This window comes from Rattus norvegicus, chromosome 4 (genome assembly GCF_036323735.1).
Source record: "Rattus norvegicus strain BN/NHsdMcwi chromosome 4, GRCr8, whole genome shotgun sequence".
NCBI lineage: Eukaryota > Metazoa > Chordata > Mammalia > Rodentia > Muridae > Rattus > Rattus norvegicus.
Genome location: NC_086022.1, coordinates 121,083,371 through 121,108,208, shown reverse-complemented (window position 1 = coordinate 121,108,208; position 24,838 = coordinate 121,083,371). Strand labels below are relative to the sequence as shown.

Here is a 24,838-nt window from a genome sequence, read left to right as displayed (position 1 = left end):
CACAAGCTTACCTGGCATGCATGAAGCACCACGTAAATTCGATATAGCTGTGTACACCTGTAATCCCAGCAAACTTCGAGATTTGAAGTGAAAGGGGAGACTTAGCTATATGGTGAGTTCAAAGAAGGAGTGTGAACGAGAAACAGAAAAAAACCAACCAAACAAAAACCTCTTATAAAAAAAATCCAGACTAATAAAGGATTAATTAAAAAACAACTTCCTGGAACTGGAAGTGCAGCTGGGTGATCCCTGCCTGGGGGTGGGGCGCCCTTCTGGAGCATGATCATCTGGTATATGGCAACATTGTGTGCTCTGTGTGACACCTTCAGAGCCAGCCTTCAGTTCAAATTCCTTCCCACTGTCTCCTTATGTGTGCCTGTTGCAGCTCTGAACTTCCTTTCAGCTCTCTCTGGACTCCCTTACCATTGTACTCCTCTGCCACATTAGACTCCTGCTGCTTCTGACTCTGCAAATTTGTTCCTATCATCGGTCATTTTATATTCTGGATTCTGAGCTTATGGGAGCTGCCTGAAGCTTGTATTTAAGGTACATTATTCTACAACAGAGTTTGGATTTGCTTTTGGTCATTTCATTGTCTAGAGTCACAATAAACAGAGCATAGCCCTCTGTGGGAGGCTTCTCAGGACACAGGTCGGGCACATCTGGGCCGGGAGTTCTGATGGGAGACTTCTCCCCCCTCGTACTGAGGCCTGCACTCTCCCTATCGTGCCCATCTCCGAGGAGCTTCGTTTGTAGCATGACCTTGTTAGGACGTTATGTTCTACTTTGTCAGACGTTCTCCCCAGCTTCCAGCTGCCTCCTGACTGGGCGTACAGCCGACAGCCACCAAAATCGACACCTGACAGATATCCCTCCAGGTCAGCCAGTGGCTTCTGAACCTGTTCCCCTGTATCCTTTTCTTTTTTGACAGATCACCTATTTAATTGAGCTTGGGGTTCAAGGTTCTTTTTGTTATCATCTTCATCCAGTCTGTTTTCTGAGTAAGAAGTTTCTTGGGCTATCTGCCCATCAGATATTACACACACACACACACACACACACACACACACTCAGTACAACCTTGCTAGAAAGAGGACAACATGGTGCACAGTAGGTGATAGAAGGTAAAATCATACATACATACATACATACATACATACATACATACATACATACACACACACACACACACACACATTTAACACTTTTGGGCATTTGTATATATTAAGCAAACACTTGAAAAATTAGGACCTTCCTAGCAATGAATGTATAATTTTCTTCTCTTTTTTTGAGGCGAGCCCTCAAAGTGCTGGAAGGCTGGTGTAGACAGCTGGGGGAGAACTGTCAGTAATATTACTCAGATGTGCACCGTGAGTGTAACAACACTAGCCAGCCAGGCATGAGGGGGGCCCACTGGTGCAAGGGGCAACTCTGCTGGTTGAGGGTAATAAAAATACTTTTTTATTTTGCCTTTGAGGTCACTCCACAGGAGGGAACACTGTAAACCCATTCAGAAGCCCAGGGCTGGGGAAGCCATCGGCCTTAGAGAGACACCTACTGCTGCAACCAGATTGCCTTCTAGATAAATGTGCTTTCGTCTATAAATTAGAGCTTCTGTCCAGAAGCTTCTTGCAGGGGCCGTAGTAGATCCAGAATCTCATACCTGGTTAAAGAGACAAGACCAACTGCACTAAATAGGCCATTGCCCTTGAAGGCTCAGGGAACATGAAAGGGTAAAGAGCCTGACCACTGAAGAGAGGGAGGGAGTGGCTGGAGCACTGACCTGTGTACATCACATTACTGTGGCACTCACAGCAGCCTGGTAACCTGCACAGGATTTGTCCCATCAACATCCTGCCCTAGAGAGAGAAGGTACCACAGCCTTCGCCTAAGAATTTATATGAAGTGATGAATGCTGAGAGAGGGCAGGCATTTTCTCCGGTGGTGGAGCCACACCCACGTGTGTGAACAAACTGTCGTCACGCATGCTCACTCATGCTCCTGTAAGCCACACTAGTGAAACTCAGAGTCACAAGGTAAGACCTGGAAGTGGAAAGTAAGAAGCTAGCTGAGAACAGGGCTAGAGATAGCAATGGATGGGGGTGGGGGGCTATGATCAGAAACATCATACACAATGAAACTGGCATGAAGAAACCCATTATTGTGTACAGACCACTTGGGAGGCTGCAGGGATGGCTCAGCGGTTAAAAGCATCTGCCGCTCTTCTAGAGGACTTGTGTTTAGTTACTAAGCCCCAAATCAGGCCACTTATAAATGCCTGTAATTCTAGCTTTAGGGTATTGGATACCCCCTTCTGGTCTTTGCGGGCATCTGCACACATGTGGTATACAACCACACATAAAAACCAAAATGTTGCCAAGTTCTATGATATAACTCATTTATGGCTCTGGTTTTTAAGTGCTAGACACTCTTTCCCTTAGAAGATTTGGTTTTATTTTTGATTGTGTATGTTTGGGGGCAGTGCCCACATGTACGGTTGGCTGTGGAGGGCCTGGGGTGGAGGAGCCTATGAAGCTAAAGTTACAAGTGAGCTGCAACTATGTAGGTGCCGAGAAGCAAACTCAGGTTCTCTGGGAGAGCAGCAGTACAGGCTCTTAACCACCGCGTCACCTTCTCCAACCTGTCACAGGTTCTACACCACTCAGTACACCACTGGAATTAACAAAACTAAGCGTTCTACATGAGCATGATCTTCTAAATTTACTCAAAACATACAGAGGTATACTGGTACAATGAGAATAACTATACCCAGAAAGGCTTGCTTGCTTGCTTGCTTTACTTATCTATTTACTTATTTATTTTTATTATCATTAGTATTACTGCTGCTGCTGCTGCTGCTACTTAAGGGCTTTCTAACACCATTATTTTCCATTATACATCCATACTTCATACTCAAAAATCTCCTGGGGGTTGGGGATTTAGCTCAGTGGTAGAGCGCTTGCCTAGGAAGCACAAGGCCCTGGGTTCGGTCCCCAGCTCCGAAAAAAAAGAACCCCAAAAAAAAAATCTGCTGGATATGGAATATGGTTTTAAGCATTCTCTCTGACAGAACTGCTAGGTGAACTGAGTCAAGGGGTAACACAGGACACAAGTCTTGGGAATAATTTGTTGTACCCATAGTCACTCAAGAGAATGGCAACCTCACACCGGACATGCTCACCTCCTGGAAGCAGGGTCTGAGGAGCCAACTCTCACTTTAGCAGATGCCTTAGTAACTGAGGGGGATGGGAGCAGACAAGAGACTAACCTCCCTCCAGCCCAGTGAGCGACCCTCTGCTGCATCCTGTCATCCAGCAACAGAAGAATCGTCCTGTTTTTGGTGCCACCCCAGGGAAAGCAGATTCCTTCACTTTTAGAACTTTCTGGCCCTAGTAAACACTCAGTAAAACCAATATACAACTGAGGTCAGTTTAAATTGAGTTTGATATCAAAACCATGGTGGGAAGGTGAGGGGCTGCATGATCCTTGTAGCATGGAGCACAGGAGGAAAGGATGAGGGGGAGGAGCCAAGCTCCAGCCCTGCCAGCCAGCGTGGACACATCAGCGTGGGGCTGCTGCTTTCTAGCTATAAAGGGCATCCTATATGACAGGCCAAGTGCTGGGCCAGCTATGACAGCATGCTCTCCCCACTCTCAATACACTTTCACCTTCCTGGTCACCCTGTGTTCCAAACACCTGCTAACAAATCATTTTTAAAGTGTAAAGTGCTATGAGAAAGTGTAGTACACATGACATCAGTTTAGTGTAGTACATGTGACATCAGAGTTTCGTGTAGTACATGTGAGTAACATCAGAGTTTAGTGTAGTACATGTAACATCACAGTTTAGTGTAGTACATGTAACATCACAGTTTAGTGTAGTACATGTGAGTAACATCAGAGTTTAGTGTAGTACATGTAACATCAGAGTTTAGTGTACTACACGACATCAGAGTTTAGTGTAGTACGCGTGACATCAGAATTAGTGTAGTACGCGTGACATCAGAATTAGTGTAGTACACGTGACATCAGAGTTTCGTGTAGTACATGTGACATCAGAGCTTAGTGTAGTACATGTGAGTGACATCAGAGTTTCGTGTAGTATATGTGATATCAGAATTTTGCTAGCGATTCTTTATTAAACTACTAGGAAGCTGGGTACTGAATCTGGACATGGATATAATCATTTATTTTTTTAAAGCAACAGAAATGAGACGCCAGCAATGTTTATTAACAATGAAAGCAAAATACTGACTGTATTAAGACAGCACCAACTTTAAAATGCTACATGTATATCTGTGTTTCAAACACTAGTAAATCCTTCAAATGAACTGCTAGGATTGTAGTCTAATGTGTGAGGCCCAGGGTGCCATCCCAAGCCCAACCAAGAAAGAAAAAGGAACTCATAGCAAGGTTTTGGGTAATTTATTCACAGTTCCGGTGTAGTCACTGGATTGAACAGGACACAAGGATGAAATAACCATCTGGCTCAGAAAACTAAACATTCATTTAAAAGAATACAAAATCAAAACAGAGCAATGATATTCTAATCCCCAGTCCCACAGAAGTATAATTTAAACAAATATCAAAACTTTATTAATGGAAAACACATTCACCAGAGAACATTCAAAAGTTAGCAAGACCATTTCCACACCCTCTGGAAACCAGTACAGACAAAATAAGGTGAGCATTTCCTAAGATGTCCCCATCAGCTCTTACAGCATCACTACCAAGCGAGTACAGACTGACAGTTAACACAACAAAACTTAGCCGTCTTGCTCATAACTATGGACTTAACTATTCAAAGCCAATACTGACAGTTTTGTTATCTGTCACCATCCCAGACTGAGGATATATTTAAATTCAAGCTATAAAGATACTGAAATACTAATTAACAATCTTTAAATATAGTGAGAAAGACCAACTTATGTTAAAACTTTTGAATGTGAAACTAAATAAAAGCCATCTGAAATCTGTTTCCAAGCTTAAAACCCTGCCTAGTATTACTGTACACACACCTCACTAAACGTGTGGATGTCATAAACCAAAATGTCTTTTTCCCCTCCATGTCTTTGGCCTTTCCAAATTGTGAATTATGAATTCTTTTTTTAACAAACATTTTCCAATGACATTGTGCTTTATTATTTTTTTAGAAAAAAGTTAAAGTATATAATAAACTGGTAACCTTAGTCTCTTTTATTGCTCTAGAATATCCTAATTATAAAAAAAGGTAAGAGTAACCCCAAAGACAGAGGTGTGTTGTGAAAGTATATTAGTTTCCCTCTTCTAGGGACCAAATGTAGGCACCTTTCCTCCCATCTTCAGAACCACTGAGGCAAGAGGCCTGGACTGAAGGAATATGACCCTGTCACCTCAGAAACAACCCGCTAGAGAAAAGCCAATGTCAGTGTTCTGAACTAAGAGCCTTCTGCACAGTACTCTTCGACATCCCTCTGGGGAACAGGGACACACAACTGCTTGTCCTATTATTAACTGTTCTTTACGGTACCGTAGATCCATGTTTCATGGACAGGCTAGGGAAAGTTTATGAACATGGTACACAAACACATCCACAGCATTTAGTACCCCATCCCAGCTCCACCTGGGCCTCACAAGGCCCCGCAGGGGCAGTCAGACCTGCTCTGAAGTTGGAACTCTGTTGCCCTGCCCAGCGGCCCGCTCATACCCAGCCCTGAGCCAGTCACAGGCTAAGAGTGAGCAGTTCCCTTTTTAACTGTCTTACTCTTAGGGCATGGGCTGGTCTTCTTTTTTAAAGCTGATTTCCAAGTAATAACCATCAACCAGGCCATGTGTCAGGTGCCTCACCATCCTCCCTGCCTAGCAGCTACTCCAGGTAAGGAGGAATGTGGGAACTTACACTTTAAACACACCATTAGATGTGCTTGGTCCTGTGGAGGCTTGACACCCCTGAGAAGGGGGAGGGGAAGTGGGGGAGTGCCCTCCTTAGAGGTCAAGGGGAGGGGGATAGGGAGGAACATTCATGGAGGGGAGACCAGGAAGGGGGGCATTTGAAATGTAAATAAATAAAATAGTTACTTTTTAAAAAGAAAGAATGAAAAGAATTTTAGCCAGGCAGATGTATATGCCTTTGATGCCAGCCAGCACTATGGAGGCAGAGGTAGGCAGATCTCTGTGAGGCCAACCTAATACACAGAGTAAGTTCCAGAACACCCAGGACTGCACAGAGAAACCCTGTCTTGAAAAAAAAATAAAGGGGGCTGGGAGGTGGGGAAGAATTTTAATAGAAAGCCACCCTTTTACGGGGTATTTTTGTTTTGAAAAATTAGATTTCTATGTCCTGTATTATACCAAAGTAGTGGGCCCTACTCACCTAGTGTCTTGGCTCACTAAAATATCTAGGTGTAAGAATTAAGAAAAGAATTTAGGTAGAAAGCAACAAGGGATATGGAAAAGAATAATATTTGTTTAGACAACACTGCTCTGGTCTTCATTTGGGCTTCTGACTGGTTTAGCATGTATTCTAGCTTGGGAGTGTGAATGGAAGGGAAACTGGTGAGTGGATTAAAAGAAAAGTTGTGATGCTCTGCTACACAGAGGGGGTTAGCAAGACTGAACTGTGTAATTCAAAACAGCTCCAACAGGACTCTGGGTAATTAGCTGAGCGGACGGTCTCCCAATTTCAGTGTCTCAGCTTACCAACATCACCCCCTGTGCTCCAGAGCCACACAGGCAACGCCAGAAACCAAACCAAACAAAAGCCACGCCCAAACATGAGCAGTTGTGCTACTCCACCAGACACCAGACACCAGACACCAGACTTTACGCCCTTGCCACGCTAACGTGAGGTCCCAGAGATAAACACAACTGAGAAACATATCCAAAGCAGCGGTGTGGAGTATCACCTGCGGCCTTGTCCATCAGGGCGACTGAAGCCTTCCAAAATACCTAAAATGACATCAACTCTTCCTTCAACCGCCTTCACAAGCGTTACCACACTGCCCACCATCAAGTCCAAACGCAACGCGTGAGCTTCCAGCTCCACTCACCACTGCACTCTCAGGGTACAGGCTTTGAAACACTGGACCTAACCCAACATAACATCCCTTCCCACTGCCCACACAATCCGGCCCAAGGAGCTCCGCGAAGAAACTACTCTGCACATATGTCCTTTCTACATATCTTATCCGAATGGCTGACTTGCATTTCTGACACTATCAGCTGAAGGCATGACAGAATCACTCTGTATACGGCACTCGTTCCAGAACAGGAGTCAAGACAGTCAAAGGAAAACATCAAGAAAGCAACCCTGAAACTGACAGCCTCCCGCAGTGCCAAGTCTGTGCCTAGCCTATCATACACTTAGGGTCACATGAGCAGCAAAGTGTGCTGATCTCCCGGGCAACTGAAAGAACTCCAGACTGGCACCAAGGGACGCTCTCTGCAACAAGGCAGGGAAGGGAGTTGGAAACAACTGCAGGAAACTCTTCTTGCAAAGCTGAAGAAAGAGCTGAGCATGCCCGATAACATCGGCATGTCATCCACTTGACAGCGACTCTGGGCTATGATCACAAAGGCAATTACGACGTCTGTCGCTCAACAGTATTTGTTTTTCAGTTAAGCGCTACAGCTGCAAGAAAATGCGAACTACGATTAGGCGAGGAAGGAGTACAGAGAAGGATCTCCGTGTCCTCTCTCCACATGTCCAGCCAGACGTCAGTGTCTGACGGTACAAATTTGCCCAACTCCAAAGGTCTTCTATACAGCTGTGGAGGACCCAAATGCACTACCTACAGAGATGGCAGATGTGTCTAAACCTAATTTAACTACACTTAGACATAAATCTCATCAAGGTTTTTTTGGTGTACAGTTTGATTTAAAAATAAAACAGAAACAAGCTTCAAAATAACCTACAGCCATCTTCTATTTATAGACAGTGCAGCAAAGCCTTCGGTGGCTGTCCAGCACTGGCACGCATGGACTTGGGAGTATTCCAACTGTATGCTATGCACTGGTCTTCCTCAGTCTGACTGAGTCAAGTTATGCTAAAGCAAACACCAAGCACCTCAAACACTCGACGAGCCTCCTTGATCGAAGTGGAGGACCCAGAAATCAATCCATTATCCAGTTTTTAAAACAAACTACAGCTCTCTGATTTTAGGCTTAGATTTAAAGTCTATAAATCAAGCTCCCCATGTATTAATGAAAATGAGGCAATTGCACAAAAATCATTAGTTGAGTGGGAACATTATAACTGATATATAAATAAGATTTACTAAAAAAGGCTTTCAGGAGGCAATATTTTAAATCAAAAATTTAAATACAAAAGGTATCTTGTGTTGCTTAGCTGTCTTAAGTTTCAGGTGTCTTTTACTCTACGGTTACAGATTTGGCAAGATTCCGTGGGAAATCGACCTGCAGAAAAGAGAATTATATTAGCAAACATAATCACATAATTTATCTTGATAAATAACTAAAAAAAACAATGAAGGAAAGGTGCTAACATTCACAGGAGAGCTACCCTGGTCCCCTAGAAGGTGGCCCTCACAGGGAACCCTGGAAAAACTATCAGGTATTTTGGTTCCCATGACACCAAGAGGATTAAGGATGCTGAGAGTCCTGCAGCCCTCACTATGGGAGAGGTCCAAGCCATAACCTGTCCCACCCAAAAATGCCAATCACTGCCCATTAAGAAAACAGCCCCGGGCTGGAGAGATGGCTCAGCGGTTAAGAGCACCCGACTGCTCTTCCAGAGGTCATGAGTTCAATTCCCAGCAACCACATGGTGGTTCACAACCATCTGTAAAGAGATCCGATGCCCTCTTCTGGTGTATCTGAAGACAGCTACAGTGTACTTATATATAATAAATAAATAAATCTTAAAAAAAAAAAAAAGAAAAAAAAAAAAGAAAAGAAAACAGCCCCATGCACGGTCAGTGTCAGGCTTGGAGTGAACAGTCCTATGGGTAAGAAGAAACTGATGTAAACCACGAACTGGCTGTGAAAAGATCACAGGTGATGACATAAATGGGACAGATTCAAGCTGGGAGGGGGTAGTAAGACGGCAGAGCAAGCAAAGGCCGTTGCTACCACACCTGAGAGCAATCCTTAGAGCCTCACAGTGGAAGGAGAGAACTAACTCCTGCAAGTTGTCCCCTGATCTCCTCCACCCATGAACTGTGACAGACTGTACACAAACTAGACAGACAGATGATAGACAGACAGACAGACAGACAGACAGACAGACAGACAGACAGACAGACAATGAAAGTTGGGAAGAACTGTACCAAGATGTACCCAAGTCAAAAGCCAACCCAGAATTCTACAGAGGTGGTCACTCACATCGTAGCCTCTCAGCACAGCCAGATGGAAGGCCAGCAGCTGTAAGGGGATCACGCTGAGAATGCCCTGCAAGCAGTCCACTGAGTGGGGCACCTTGATTGTCCTTTTTGTATTCTTAATGGTCTCAGTATCCTCCTTATCACAGATCACGACTGGACGCCCCTGGGAAGAAAATGACACACGACAGTCACCAGGAAATAGATGCTGGGCAGCAAGTGGGTGCACTCCACATTGCCTGACACGCAGACATGTTCTGACTGTCATTTAGACAGAAACAGGTTTTGTGGACTCAGTAGGTTTCTCAAAAAAATTTCCACAAGAACGAAATGCCAAGTTTAATACTTGAATACATGTCTGCTTCCTTTGAAGTTCAAGTTTATTTCCAGTATACTGTGCTTACCAGAAACATCTTCTGGAATTAAAATATAAACCAGCTGATGAGGGGAGAGGGCTATCAGCCACAGCATCCATGATATTAGTGTAGACTACACATCAGGGTTTCTTTTGAAGTTCAGTACTTAATGTTTTAAGGTAAAAAGAAAGAGCATTATCTTAACTGTCAGAAGAAAGAATCTGAAGAACAGCGCTTAGTTTGGGTTTGGTTCTTCTATTATGAGAGCTGATTATGAGAGACAATGGTTGGGTGTCATTAAAATCCACCCGTCTGCCTCCTTATACATAACGAGCGAAGCAAAGGAGTGGGCGAGTGAGTGAGTTTGTAATCTTCTACCTGCGCCATCACTGCCAGGACGAAATCCACCCGTGCCTTAGGAACCTCTCCCACATCTCCAGGGCACCCTCACACAGGCACCCTCCCAGCGCTCGACCCACCTGCCGTGCAACGACTTGCTGAAGAGCATTCTGGCACTTGGCGTAAGTGTGGTCTCGCATGATGATCATGATGACAGGCATCAACTTGTCCACCAAGGCCAGAGGGCCGTGTTTTAGCTCACCAGCAAGGATGCCTTCAGAATGCATATATGTAATCTCCTTGATTTTCTAGTAGGAAGAAAGAAAACAGGTAAGTCTTTAGCTCACTTCTAAGAAAACTCTACACAAAGGATCTGAGATGATCAGGTCTCCCGAGATGTACTGAAGGCCGACTGGTCTGGGCTGAAGCGCTGTAAGAATATTCTTAAGGCTTCAGACTGTCAAAGACGCCATGCTGCCCTGCAAACATTCATCTACTTGCTTTATTTTTCATTTCCAGTTCTTATCTAATGAGCCTTGGTCTGTGGTGCATATACACCAATCTTAAATTGCTACGCCCAAGTTATCATGGAAGCATTCTTCTGGGCTTTCACTTTTGAGTTAAGTCCTGTGGCATGTTCTGAGGTAAATAAACCACAACAAACACATACAGGGCATTTTAAACATTCTACCAATTTCAGTTCACATATTCCAAAGTATATGGGGAGTTAGTAAGATGCCTCAACAGGTAAGACACACACAACCAATGCACGCCACCAAGCTGACAATCCAAGTTCAGTGCCCAGGGTTCAAAAAGTGGAAGGAGAAAACTGACTCCTATTTCATCTCACACACATGCACTCACACACACATGCACTCACACACACATGCACTCACACACACATGCACTCACACACACATGCACTCACACACACATGCACTCACACACACATGCACTCACACACACATGCACTCACACACACATGCACTCACACACACATGCACTCACACATGCACTCACTCACTCGAATGGCCAGGCTCAGTGCTACAGTGATTACCATGCTCTCTGTGTTAAATCCCTAGCATTATAGAATACATAAAAGTAAATGTTCCTTGTCCCTCCCTAAGTCATTAGAGTGAAGTCAACTTGAAGTGAGAAAACGTACCAGGGCTCCTTCAAGACATGTAGCATAATGATAGCCTCGGCCCATTATCAGGACCGACTTCTGGTGGTAAAGCTCTGTCGCCAGCTTCTGAATTTCATCATCCATGCTCAACACTTCCTTAATCAAGTCTGTGAAGAGAGAAATTAGAGCAGTCTTGAAAACTGAGCGGTGCACTGCACAGGTAAAGCAGCAATGCCACATCGGTATCAAACAACAAACGGCCAGTATTCTTTTCTCCTGTGGTATCACTATGAAATTCTCTCCACATGTGGAGGCAAAACCGGAAAGATCTCATTAACTCTACAACTACAAACGACAGCTTCAAGATGAGAATTTCACCCACTGCTCAATCCCTCACAAATCAGATGTATAGAAAATAGGATACAAAGAAAGCCTTCATTTGGACTTTTCAGGTAGGATGGTGGGCCAGATGATGCCTCCTGTGACAGACACAGTCAGGGGAGTCAGATTTTAAAAGGAAGGAAGGAAAGAAGGAAGACAGGGAGGGAGGGAGCTTCAAGGAACCAGAGATGTAGCTCCACTGGAAGAGTGCTCGCCTGGTACACGCAGGGCTTGGGTTCAGTCCTCATAACTGCATAAAATTGGGCACAGTGGAGAACACTCTGATCCAAGTGCTCAAAGGTAGAGGCAGAAGGATCGAGGGTCCAAAGGCATCCTCCCCTACACACCCAGTTAAAACTCACCCTGGGCTACAAGACAGTCAACCTCAAAAGATCAACAAAACCAAACACAAAACAAAAGCAAAGAGAACCAGATTTTCAAAACACAAAGGATCAGAAGAGCCACCAGGCAAAAAAACAATCAAACAGAGCACAGTTCCAGCCCCATGATTGGGAGAAGTTTCATCCAAAAGGTAAGGAGACGTTCCTGATGAGGAGGTAAGACAGCCCTGTGCACAGGACAAACTACAGCCCTCCAATCAGGCACTGGTCTGTAGGCAGTGACTTCTCTAGCAGACAGCCAGCAATGGGGTTCCAGTCTGTCATCCTCTATGGCTGAAAGGGCAGTGGCCAGACAACAGCTTAGAAAGAAACCTACTTCTTAAAACTGAACTAACCAGGGCTGCAGAAATAGCCTATCAGCTAAGAGCACTGGATGCTCTTTCAGAGGACCCAGGTTCAATTCCCCGCACCCACATGGCAGCTCACAACTATCTATGACTCCAGTTCAGGGAATCTGATGTCCTCTTCCTCCTCTACAGGTACCTGCATGTGCATGGTACACAGATACACATGCAGGCAAAACACCTCTCCACATAAAATAACATAATTAAATGTAAACCTGACCCACGCTGGACCTGATATGGAGAACAATGATAGTTCAAGCACTGAGGGCGGGTGGAGGGTCGGGGCTAGACTCTGACCAGACAAAAGGTACAGGCAGAAGGGGGCTCAGCCCAGGCAGTAAAGTGTATGGGAAAGGTAGACCACCTAGGTACCGGCAGCCAGGCTCATCAGGGTAAATCACTCTGGAGTTCACAGGCCTTAGCCAGCATTCTGTTCATGGCTACGGCATCCAGAATCTTTGATGCACTCACACAGTGGTTCTCAACCTGTGGGCTGTGACCCCTTGGCTATGACAAATGACCCTTTCACAAGGATTGCCTAGGACCAATGAAAAACAGACAATTCACGTTATGATTCTTAACAGTAGCAGAATTACAGTTATGATGCAACAGCAAAAATAATTTTATAGTCGGGGTCATCACCACACGAGGAACTATTAAAGGGTCACAGGATTCTCTAGCAAAACAAAAAAATCACAAAAGATTCCAATTCTCCAAAAGCCATGTGAAGCAGAAAGGGTAATTAATGCAGGAGTATCTGTCACGCACTCAGTGGCCAACACGGCACTGACATAGTCCGACATGTAGACCCACAGACCAGAGGACCAGGAATAGACCACATGGTTGCAGCCACCATTTCTAACAAAAATGTCAAGAAAATACACTAAAGAAAAAATCACCTTTGAAGAAAAATTACCTCTTCAAAGAAGCACACTGGGAGAACTGAAGATCGACATAAAAATAAAATTAGATCCATTATTTCTCACCCCGAAGAAAAGCCAATGTGAAATAAACCAAAGACTGTCTTGGATTTGAAACGCTGAGACTACTGGAGAAAAACATATTGTGAAAATACATTGCCAAAGGCAAAGGACATGGACCCCACTAGCACAGGAAAACGACCACTAGAACTGACAAGCAGGACTTCATAAAATTAAGTTTCTGCAGCTTTACACAGTGGAGTATGGCAGCCAATGAGGTGTATGCAGGGTGGGATTATTGCTAATTAAAAACTTCTGCACAGAAACAAAAGCAATTAGCAGGGTGAAGAAGCAGTCTAGAAAACAGTCTTTGCCAACTGTGATCAATGAATGCTTACAGTCTTAAAGCTCCACGGCTGGGAATGTGGCTCTGGTGGGAGAACGCTTGCTTCCACGCACAAAGCCTGGGCTTACTCAATCCCCAGCACTGCACACACTAGGCACAATGACATGTCTGCAATCTCAGCACCCACGAGGTAGAAGCAAGAAGTTCAACGTCATCCTCAGTTATATAGCTACGTCTGAGGCCAGCCTAAGTTATGTGAGACTCTGTCTCATAAAAAAAGAAAGGAGGGGGGGCTGTCTCACAAAAAAAAAGAAAAGAAAGGAGAAACAGAGAGGGAGGGAGGGAGAGAGGGAGAGGAAGAGGGAGAGGGAGAGGGAGAGGGAGAGATTCCTATTATTTTCTATGTATACCCGGCAGTCGCTTCAGTCCCAGCATGATCTCTTTGCGTCTTTCTTGCATGGAGATTCTGTCATCACACATCATGAGGGCAAACATCACAAGGGACACGAACTGGCTGGTGTAAGCCTACAACAGCACAGGGAAAAACAATTAGTTCCAGGTGAATTTTAAGAACTTGGACACTTTAACAAAAGACAAGAATTAAATCCTAATCCTTTCACAATATACACTGTTCATCTTTTTATTTTAATTTTATGTACACTGGTGTCCTACCTCTGTGTATGTCTGTGTGAGGGTGTCAAGAGTCCCTAGAACTGGAATTACTGACAATTGTGAACTGTCATGTGAGCGATGGGATTTGAACCCGGGTCCTTTTAAAGCAGCCAGTGCCCTTAACCACTAAGCCATCTCTCCAGCCCCTCACTATTCAGCCTTTAAAAGCAATTCTGGTAATGCTGACCTGGCTCAGAACTTGGGAATCTCTATTTTTAATCGCAAAGCACTTAAGTTTGTGTCTCAGGCCCACACAGCCTCTCACAAAACAGTAGTGAGACTTTCACAGCCCTAAGAAAGAAGGAAAAAGAAAGACTAAAGGAAGGTACAGCTAATCTGACTGTGCCAACCCACAGCGAGGGGGAGGACAGACTATAAACTGTGGCCCCTCCCACATATACTTTTTAACCTTTGCCTACTGGCTGTTCCTCATTTTCACTGTTTTCTTTTTAAGGTAGGGTCCTGGGCTGGATTCAGAGTAATCCTCCTGCCTCAGCCTCCCAAGTGCAGAAAGCAGAGGTGTGAGCTACCACACTTGGCTCATTCTCACCTTATATGTTTGAGTTTACAGAAAGAGGGAACCTTGGGGAAAATTTACCTGTGTGTGCATGTGGCAGCTGGAGGTCAGCCTTAGGTGTTCATGGAGAATTGCCCACTAGGTTTTTGGTGAGACGCTCTCTCGCTCTCTCGTTAGGACCTAGCGCTCACTGATTATTCCCTCCAGGGACATCCAGGGATCATCTATTCCCATTTCCCTGTGCTGAGATGCTTGTGTGGGTGCTGGGAACTTTCCTCAGATCCTCATGCTTGAGTGCCAAGTACTGTCCTGACAGCCACTCCCACAAGCACAGGTTCCCATTCTTATTTTTTTAACAAAAAACTAACTACAAATTCAATAAAAGTCTAAATGTATGTTAGTAAATAAAAATTAAGAAACTGCAAACCTATGATGATGTATCTGTAATTCATGATTTACACTTACTGGTGTGTGTGTGTGTGTGTGTGTGTGTGTGTGTGTGTGTGTGTGGGGACTGTGGGTGTGTGTATGCCAGAGAGCATATGTAGAGGACAGAGGACCGCCCCTGGAGTCAGCTCTCTCCTTCTTCTACAGGGGTCCTAAGGATCAAAGGATGGTCAGGCTTGGCAGCAAATCCTTTTACTCACTTAGCTACCATGCTGGCTCATTTTCCTTTATGCTAAGTATGAAAAAAATCTATTTTCAATAAAAAGGTTAATTATTAAGCTGAGTATGGTGGTATACACCTACAGTCCCAAGATTTAGGAGGCAGGGCCAGGAGGGTTAGGAACCCACCACTCTCCTTAACTACAGAACAAGTTAAAGGATAGCCTGAGATGCATGAGGAGATCCTGTCTCAAAAACATTCAGTTAAAATTCAGCACCGAGTGTCAGAATTTATAATGCTCTTTTACACCTAACATCTAAGCACCTTCCTTTGTTTAGTGGTGTCACAGAACCTTCCTCCCTATAGCCTCAGATGCCCTATACGCTGAGGGTTCAAGAACTCAGGACTGTCTTGAGCACAATTTCTGATGCACAGCCAGAACACTGCTCAAGAGCGCTGGCAGAAACCTGCACTGAAAGATGCCACTGCTGTGAACACAGTGTGAACCTTCCCACTCACGACACTGTAAGCCACTTTCTCATTGGCTGTCTGTGAAGGCAAGGTGCTCCTGCTTTGCCACATTTGACAAAAGAATGGGGATATCTTTTTAGACAAATGGCTGCCTTTTTAACATTTTTTAGACATCTATTTGGAGCTGGGGATACACAAGCTTGTCCTGACAGGCATATGAAAGTCAGAGGATAACTTGTGAGATTCAGTTCTTCCTTTCACCATGTGGGAGTCTTCTCCTGAGCCATCATCTTGTAGCCCTGGCCCCTTTAAGACAGAGTCTCCCTATGTTGCTAAGCTGATCTCAAACTTGAGAGCTCAAGTAATTCCCAACTACATCCCTAGCTGCTGGGACCACAGGTGCATGCAGCCCAACAGGCTGCCATTCGTAGCTTTACTCCAAAGATTTCTTTTCATGTGTTAGGTATTTCATATTCTCTTCTGACAATTTTATTATTCTTTATCTGTTTTTTCTTTCTTTCTTTCTTTCCCCTTTCCTTTCCTTTCCCCTTCTTCCCCTTTCCTCTCCCTCCTTCCTTCTTTTTCTTTTTTGGTTGTCTTTTTTCTTTTTAAGAAAGGATTTCTCCATCTGGCCCTGGATGTCCTACAACTCTCTCTCTGTAGACCAGCTTGGCCTTAAATCCCAAGATCTGCCAGCCTCTGCCTCCCCAGTGCTGGGACAAAGAGGGTACAGCACTATGCCTGGCTGACAGTATTATTTCAAAGAAAGCTGTTGTGGGTTAGGACTTAACACACGGAAGCTTTTCCTTAATTTTCATTACTAAACTATTAGGCGTACTATGCTGTGCACACGGTTGTTATCCAGAGTGTAGTGCAGTTTCACACTCAATCCACACTCTTACCTGAATCGTCCTCGGTGTCTACGCTCCTGCTATGCTGAGGCACCTTCTCAGCCAACCATTACCTGAGACGCTGACACTTCTGCTGGACCCTGGCCTCCACAGCCACCTGTCCCACTGCACCCACACAGCAGACGGAAACCACTCACACACTGAAGCAAGCATGGAGTCCCTTGCCTCCATGCTTAAGGACCCTGTGTTCTAAGGTCTTGGGCTGAACTCCCTTCTTGTCACTATGAACACCCTTCGATAAACAGGGCAAAGGAGGCCAGAATCTTGGTGTCATTAGATACCAGCTTGGTCTCCTTAGATAAATTCCAACCTGACGTAGTAACAAGCGCTTAGTCTAGCTCCTCCACACCACCCCTGAAGTGCTACCCTACACGGACTGCGTGTCCAGCACATAGGCCATTTCGTCAGTGCATAAAAGCAAACTCACTGTGATAAAACAAGCTATACCTCACACTTACAATCTACTGAGAGCCGAAAGAAAACCTGCCCAGAAAATGTTAACTGAACTTTTCAACTTCATTTTCTTTTTATTCAGCTAAAGACAAAATTACTTGAAACACTCTGGGGAGTGGGGGGGTTGTTACACAAAACTAAGTCAGCAGTGTGGTAAAAATTTAGACATCTGCAATAACAAAAACTGTGAATTCTGCACATTTCCTAAAGAAACACCAAATTAGTTATGGTCTGATGCTATGCGAAAGTCAGTGGCAGCCTCAAAACCAACCACTGTTCCAGGCGGAGTTGGAAACTTGTATGCAGGTTCATTACTGAGCCAGTGATGGGAGCCCTGAGCAACCTCTGTGATTACTTAGAACATATAAACTCACACCTACCATTCAGAAATAACCTGTAATAAATTACACAAAGTTTATCTTATAAACTCTAAGCCAAGAATACCTAAGACAGCTGAAAACAAAATTACTTTGAAATCTAAGAAAAATGAAGCTGTATTATACTGCCATACTTATTAAAAAATTTTTATATTCATTCATTTAGAGGGTATGGGGGTGCAATACCCCTACACGTGTGGAGATCAGAAGACAACTCACAGGTAGTCAGCTCTCTCCTTCCCCTACAAAGGCTCTGGGGGCAAACTCAGACTATGGCTGATGTTGGATATCTTTACCCACTGAGACACTTGCCAATACTCACTCACCAAAACTCAGTCACTTTAAAAAGAAATCACGTTCTATAAAAAGATGCTTGTTGCTTCCTTATAAGACGTAAGCACTGGGGAGCTAAGTGAAGAATACAAGAGACGTCTCTGCACTGGGGCTAGGAGCAGGTACCAACCAGTCCATGTGTTAGAGGCACCCCTGGAAGGCCATGGGACCTCTTCCTTTCAGTAGGAGCTGGTCTAGTGAAGGACCGTATGGGACCTCTGACCCTCAGACCACCTCTGCTTGGCTCATTCCCCTCATCATGGTATGACAGTCCTGCCAGAGGCACAGAACCATGAGGCTGTCTAACTTTAGACCTGACCCTCCTGAGCTGTGAACCAACAGAAACCTTACTCCTTCAGAATTAGCTGTCTCTGGTATTTGTTATTACAATGTGAAGCTGAACAGAATTAGCTGTCTCTGGTATTTGTTATTACAATGTGAAGCTGAACAATGCAGCTTTGCAACTTCCTATAAATCTTTGTTTCAATTTTTAAAAAATAAAAAGGATTTGCTTTCAAAGAAAGAACTACTGATACTAATAACAGCATGAAGGAGCTTCAAAGGCTTTGTGCTAAATGAAAGTCAGCTACAAAACACGTGTCTCGTGAAACTCCCAATCATGAGAGATACCTGGAAAACAACAGTGTGTTGTTAAGAAAAAGGAGCAGTCCTGAGCGTGCAGGTAGAGGTTTGAGGTGGGCACTGACTGGAAAGGGCACAGAGGAACAAACACTGTTCTGTGAGCAAAGTCTCCTACACTGTGTGTGGTGCCAGCTGTACAACCGAGTAAGTTACCACATGACAGTGCAAACTGCCCCTTCATAGAGCTGCGGAAAAGACGAATGGTGGACTCTAGATGGGGATACCTGGGTATTAGATCATCGTAACTACTACATGCAATGAAGCTTCATAAGGAAATGAGGGCGGAACATTAGAATTCTCATAAACGAAAGATTTATTTCCCTTGCAACTCATCGTCCTGTATGCCCACACCATATGGAAGTGCGGTGGTTCACAATGAGCCGTGTTCCCACACTGCACCACGGCTGTCTGAACACTGCTGCAGATTGCTAGTTCCGCATTCGCCAAGGATGGGGCCCTGAACATATGCATCTTATAATGTTCGAATTATCATATGGAGAAAATCCATGTTTCAGCTATGTATAAATTATAGTAATATCAAGGACCTCAATAAAAACAAAAACAAAAAACTCAAAAGCTTTTAACATAAGAATCACACATTTTCCAACAAAAAGTTTTCCACAATAGTCTTTAAAGACTAAAGCCTGAACCACTGACACATCTTATTAGAGAATCAACAAAAAATATTAAACTTATGCAGAAAAACAGATAAATTTTCAAAGTCATAAAAAGCAGCATTTGTGGAGATTAATCTTTATATCAATACCACTTGCAAAGGGTTGGATATTTCTCACATTTATTCGTATCGCAACTTCAAAGAGCAAAGCTGCTTTACAGACCTTTAAAACAAAAGTATTTTTAAGCTACAGATGCCCTGTCTAAACAGAAACAGATACTGTCGTGTAAGATCTACTTTTAAAACTTAAAGAAATAAGTTTTATTTGTTTGACTGTGCGGGGAAGGAAGAGATGGGCACTATAAGTGCACATGCATTATCCACACATGAGCTGGGAGTGCACACCCATGTGTTCATACATGAGCTGTGAGTGCACGCACATGTATCCACACATGAGCTGGGAGTGCACACCCATGTGTCCATGCATGAGCTGTGAGTGCACGCACATGTATCCACACATGAGCTGGGAGTGCACACCCATGTGTTCATGCATGAGCACAGGAGAGCAGGCCATCAGGCATCCTGCTCTATCCATCTCTGCCTTATTCCTTAAGCCACAGACACTCACTGAACCTGGAGCTAATTGATGACTAACAAGCCCCGGTCCCTCCTGTCTCCACACACCTACCCACAACCACAGTCACAGGTCACAGGCAGGCATGACCAGGCTTGTTTACATGGGTGCTGGGAGTCTGAACTCAGGTTATAAAGCAAGCATTCTTTTCTTTTTTTTTTTTTTAAGCAAGCTTCCTTAAACAACAAGCACCTCCCCGACCCCATCAGCTTTCTCTTTTAATTGTCAATTTTACCAAGTACCTTGCTACAAATTTTCCAAAGTGGCATCACATTCTGACATACAGGAAAACCAGGAATATATAAACAATAACCTCAATAATTATTTGGATTAAACTGTGCATTTCTAACTTACTGCTTTCTAATCCCAATACACCTAGGTGTAACTAGGTGTAACAATGTAACCTATTGTGCTCAGAGGTACACTGTGAGTGATGAGCAGGAAAGCTAGCAGAGATCTTCTCACAGCAGACTTGTCCCAACATTTGTCCTCTACAGGCTGTAAGACACAGTCATCCAGTGAATCTGGAGGTAAGATGAGGGATAACAAGCCCCAGGTTCCTCCTGCTCTCCTCCCTAAGGGAAGAGAGCACATTAACTCCACAGATCAGAGCCCTCTTGCCAACAGTATGGTTAAGTAACTTCCATGGAAGAAACCAAATTTACCTTTGTACTGGCCACGCCGATCTCAGGACCAGCATTGATATGAACCCCACAATCTGTCTCCCGTGATATCGAACTGCCGACAGTATTTGTAATCCCCACAGTTAAGGCTCCTCTCTCCTTACAGTAGCGAAGACCCATCAGGGTGTCAGCTGTCTCGCCTGTGTAAACAAACAACAGTGACAGAGGGCAATCCCAGAGGATGCAGTGTCTCACCTGAAAAACCGAGAGCCGCGCTCTCAATGCTATCACTTGTTTAAATGAAGCACCAGGCATGCTCTTATTAAACTTATAGGACATGCCAGGCATGTGGCACACACCGTAAACCCTAGGACTTGGGTCAAAGAGGCAGGCAGATCCCTGAGTCGGAGGCCAGCCTGCTCTACCTAGTGAGTTCAGGCCAGCCAAGGCTATACAGTGAGACCCTGTCTCAAACAACAAAACCATACATTTACAAGGTATAGGATTTCTAGGATCAGTTTTTGTTTCTTATCTGAAAATTAAACTCTCTAAGCTGTATGTAGAAAGGTGCTCATTTTACTACGTCATAAAGACTGTATTAGTACAACAGAAAACAATCTGTACTTATCAGGTCATCTGAAATACCAGTGTAAGGATCAGTTCTTAAAAGATATGGTTGAAGGGTTGCGGATTAGCTCAGCGGCAGAGCGCTTGCCCAGCAAGCGCAAGGCCCTGGGTTCAGTCCCCAGCTCCGAAAAAAAAGAAAAAGAAAAAAAAATATGGTTGAATTATTAGGAAACTTGACTTAAAATGACTTTTTCCCCTTCAAGTCTAAACTGAACGCACCTGATTGACTGATGAAAAAGCAAACATCATCTCGGAAGACTGGAGTGTTTCTATCCAAGAAGTCGCTGGCAAGCTCCACCATCACTGGTAACTCTGTCAGCTCCTCTAGGACCTGACGGGTCTGCAGAGGAAAGAGAACACAATCTGCCTTAAGACGTCCTTTTTTATTGAACTTCTTTGGTCTTAAAGTACAGTCTCCACTTTTCTAATTATAAAAATAACATACAGACTAGAGGTGAGCTCAGTAGTGGGCACTTGCCAAGCACGTGCACCGCCCTGGGTTCTGACCCCCAGCACTGCCACAAGAAAAACAAGGCATAAATTTGGAAAGTGCTAAGTAACACACAGAAAAAAATTGGAAGCATTCACCATCCCACTACTCAAGAGATAAGCGCTGCTCTCTTCAGTGCCAGCCTGTGAGAACGACTACCAATACCTATGCTCTCTTTTGTTTAATACGGACTGATGTGAGCTCACTATGGTCCAAGGTGGACTCAGATCTGAGGTTAAGTTCCTGTCCCAACCTCCCGAGTGCTGGGATCATAGCTGTGAGCCATAATTCCAAGCCCCATGAAAACATTCTTAGAAGCAAATATATCCATGAATATGAACATTTTGAGCAGAAAAAGCATTGTTCTGAGCCAGCTTGTGTGTTATCACTAATTCTCTAATTCTATATATACAAAATTAAAGTTAAACTAATAATATACGTACTCAGTGAAAATATAAATACCTTAAAATGTACTATATTTATAAATAATACTATTTCGAAACAGTGAAGACACTTTGGAAGTTCTGTTTATAGCAGCTCATTATTCTCAACTTTGGAGTGACAGAGCATGGTGTGAGGAGGAAGCAACGTGCTGTGTTCAAAGGGAGCTCACTATCCTGTACCAAGGCTCATTCTCACTAAGTTCCTTTTATTCTAAATGTCAGAAAATTACAAACAACAGAAACAAACTTTCAGGCAGCAACATCTTTTAAGGCCTACAGGTGTACAGGCTCCTGGTGGAACTTTAACGCTGACTACAGACCTCTAGATCCTCTGGTAGCTTTTCACCTGCTTCCTCAGGCTGGCCCTGCCCTGCCTGTCATCGCCCCTCCTCTACAGCAATAAAACCACCAAGGTTGGAGGTTGGAACGGGAGAGTTTGCTTCCCAGCACCTATCACCTATGACTAATGACTCACCAGGCACACCTCCAGTTCCACAGAACTCTACACCCTCTCTGACTTCTCTGGGTACCTACCCTCCCTCCCTCCCTCCTCCCTCCCTCTCTCTCTCTCTCTCTCTCTCTCTCTCTCTCTCTCTCTCACACACACACACACACACACACACACACACACACACACACACACACACACACACACGGGAAAGGAGAGTGAAGAGGGGAGGGAGAGTGAGAGGAAGGGGAAATTTATACAAAAACCCTGCAAAGTTGTCCCACACTTTTGCTTGCCCACAAACAAACAGAATTGTTCTCTTGTGTTTGGTTCCACAATGGTTCTAGTTTGGCAGTTTTTAAGCAATATTACAGCAACATGAATGCCAAGTATTTGAAAATTAAATGTTCCAAAAAAAAAAAAAAAAGAAATGTAAATAAGAAATACTCAAGTTAATAAAGATTAAAAAAAAAGAAAATTAAATGTTCCAACTTTTAATCACTCTTCTGTTGGTGTAATTTATTTATAATTATTTGTAAGTCAGTTACTGACACTAGCAATCTAGAGGTCTCCCTCTAAACAAATGCAAGTGAAAAACTCCCCCCTAGATTACAAATGCACTGCATTGGCATTTATCTTCAAACAAACCAACCTAGCAACCTACCAGAGATTTTAAAATAATGCAACTCGAAAGCTTCTCAAACTAATGTGTGTTGATGGCGTATTTTTTTTTTTACAAATACACATAGTTAAATATGTTCATCCTAACCTAAAAATAGAACTATTAATGCTGCAAATTCCATGACATGACACTGAAAACCCATAAGGTAATTAAAATCTGGAACAAATACTAATTTTAGAACAACCTGAGCATAGGCAGTTGTTACTAGTCGGGGTACAGATACTCTGAAGGACGTGTCTGTCACTCACATTTGTCTATCATAAAATTAAACATTCAGTCTAGCATGCATAAGATAAACAGTACAATTTCATATGCTACCCACAGGAGATTCTTACGTGCTTTCACTAATTTTGGCACACATATCCCTTATGAAATCTCACTCTTAGAGAAGACAGACGATTCGGAGAATTCTAACATAGCAATATTTTATACCCAAATCGAGGATCAGCACTGAATGCAGAGTCATCAGATGCTTTGTTCTGAGCAGGAGAGCCAATCACAAATGAACATGACAGCATTGATGTCATCCACATCTTCCTTAAATTCTCACTGGTGCCTTTAACTTACTCTCTCTTTGTGCTTATAAAATGCCACCTTCTCAGACCAAGAAGTGTTTGGGGAGAGGATCTCCTTGCTGACATGTAAAGACTGGTAGCCAGACAACTTCACATGCTCAGTAAATGATTGCTAGGTGGCACTCGCATTTAATCCCAGCACTCAGGGGAGCTATGTCAGTTCCACGTCCTCCTGGTCTACAAAGTGAGTTCCAGGTCAGTCAGGACAACCAGGGTTACACAGAGAAACCCTTTTAAGAAAGGCTCTCAAGGTAAAAGATAAATAGATTGTGTTACAGCAAATAAAAAAATTATTATCATCTACTTTGGAAATTGATCTTAAAGTAAACTAGACACCAGTGTCTAATCTGCTTCCTTATAAAGTAACTAGAGCTAGGTACAATTTATTAAGAGGCTGATGTGTCCCAGTTATTACTGACAACCAACATGAGTCCCTTTCACAGACTTTCAGCTTTTAAAGGTTACAAAAATAAAACTGATGTGCAGATATCCTGATTTCAACCCAGCATAACTGAAATGTGAAGGGGCCACTTACTGCCATACCAGCGTGGTAACTTGTGCCACAAGCAATCAGAATCAACCGCCGACACCGCTGGATCTCCTTAATGTGGTCTTTCAGACCTCCCAAGTTCACTGAAATGGAAATGTGTGTATATAAATGATCACTTAGAAAAGATCCATATGAAACAGGGAAACTTTTCTTCGGTCTCCATGGTCAATGTGGTGAAGAAATGCTACTGTGTTAAGTAGTCCACATTCCCTTTTGGAACTGGCCCTCCCCATCTGCACTCACCTCGCCCACCTACCAAGGCAGGCAGACAGGCTTGGGCTCTACGCTTAGACACTTTTCCTTAAAGACTACCTCGAAAGAAAACTATGGGGACAGAAGCAGCAGGTCAGCTGGCCCTAAAAGCTGGATCTGGAGAGAGCATGACAAGGGGCCATAAGGAAGTTTCCAGAGTAACTGAACTATTCTGTGTCACACCTCTGTTGAGGACATGATTATGCCTGTTATAAAGTACGTCTGTTATAAAGGTCTGTCAAACCCTGAACCCTCTCAGGAAGCTGAGGCAACAGAGTCACTGACACTAGTAACTCAAGATTAGCCAGGGCAACACAGCAAGATCCTGTCTCAGAAAAATACTAAAGCAGAATGCTACGTTTAGAATGATGAATTTGGGGCTGGAG

The 24,838-nt window shown here is 43.8% G+C and overlaps 1 protein-coding gene across 2 annotated transcripts in view; it reads right to left on the bottom strand.

Moving 5' to 3' along the window:
* Positions 1–4,409: 4,409 nt before the first annotated feature.
* Positions 4,410–24,838, bottom strand: part of Gfpt1 (glutamine fructose-6-phosphate transaminase 1) — a 49,777-nt gene continuing 29,348 nt past the window's right edge. Inside the window, exons 13-20 of one of the 2 annotated variants that reach the window (XM_006236823.5) lie at positions 24,186–24,283; positions 21,232–21,352; positions 20,428–20,585; positions 13,940–14,054; positions 11,177–11,304; positions 10,152–10,319; positions 9,321–9,482; positions 4,410–8,393 (exon numbers count right to left, since the gene is read on the bottom strand). In XM_006236823.5, coding sequence (XP_006236885.1) covers positions 8,349–8,393; positions 9,321–9,482; positions 10,152–10,319; positions 11,177–11,304; positions 13,940–14,054; positions 20,428–20,585; positions 21,232–21,352; positions 24,186–24,283 — 995 coding nt within the window. In that variant the 3' untranslated portion in view covers positions 4,410–8,348. The remainder of the gene's footprint in view (positions 8,394–9,320; positions 9,483–10,151; positions 10,320–11,176; positions 11,305–13,939; positions 14,055–20,427; positions 20,586–21,231; positions 21,353–24,185; positions 24,284–24,838) is intronic. The other variant, NM_001005879.1, reaches the window with a different exon arrangement.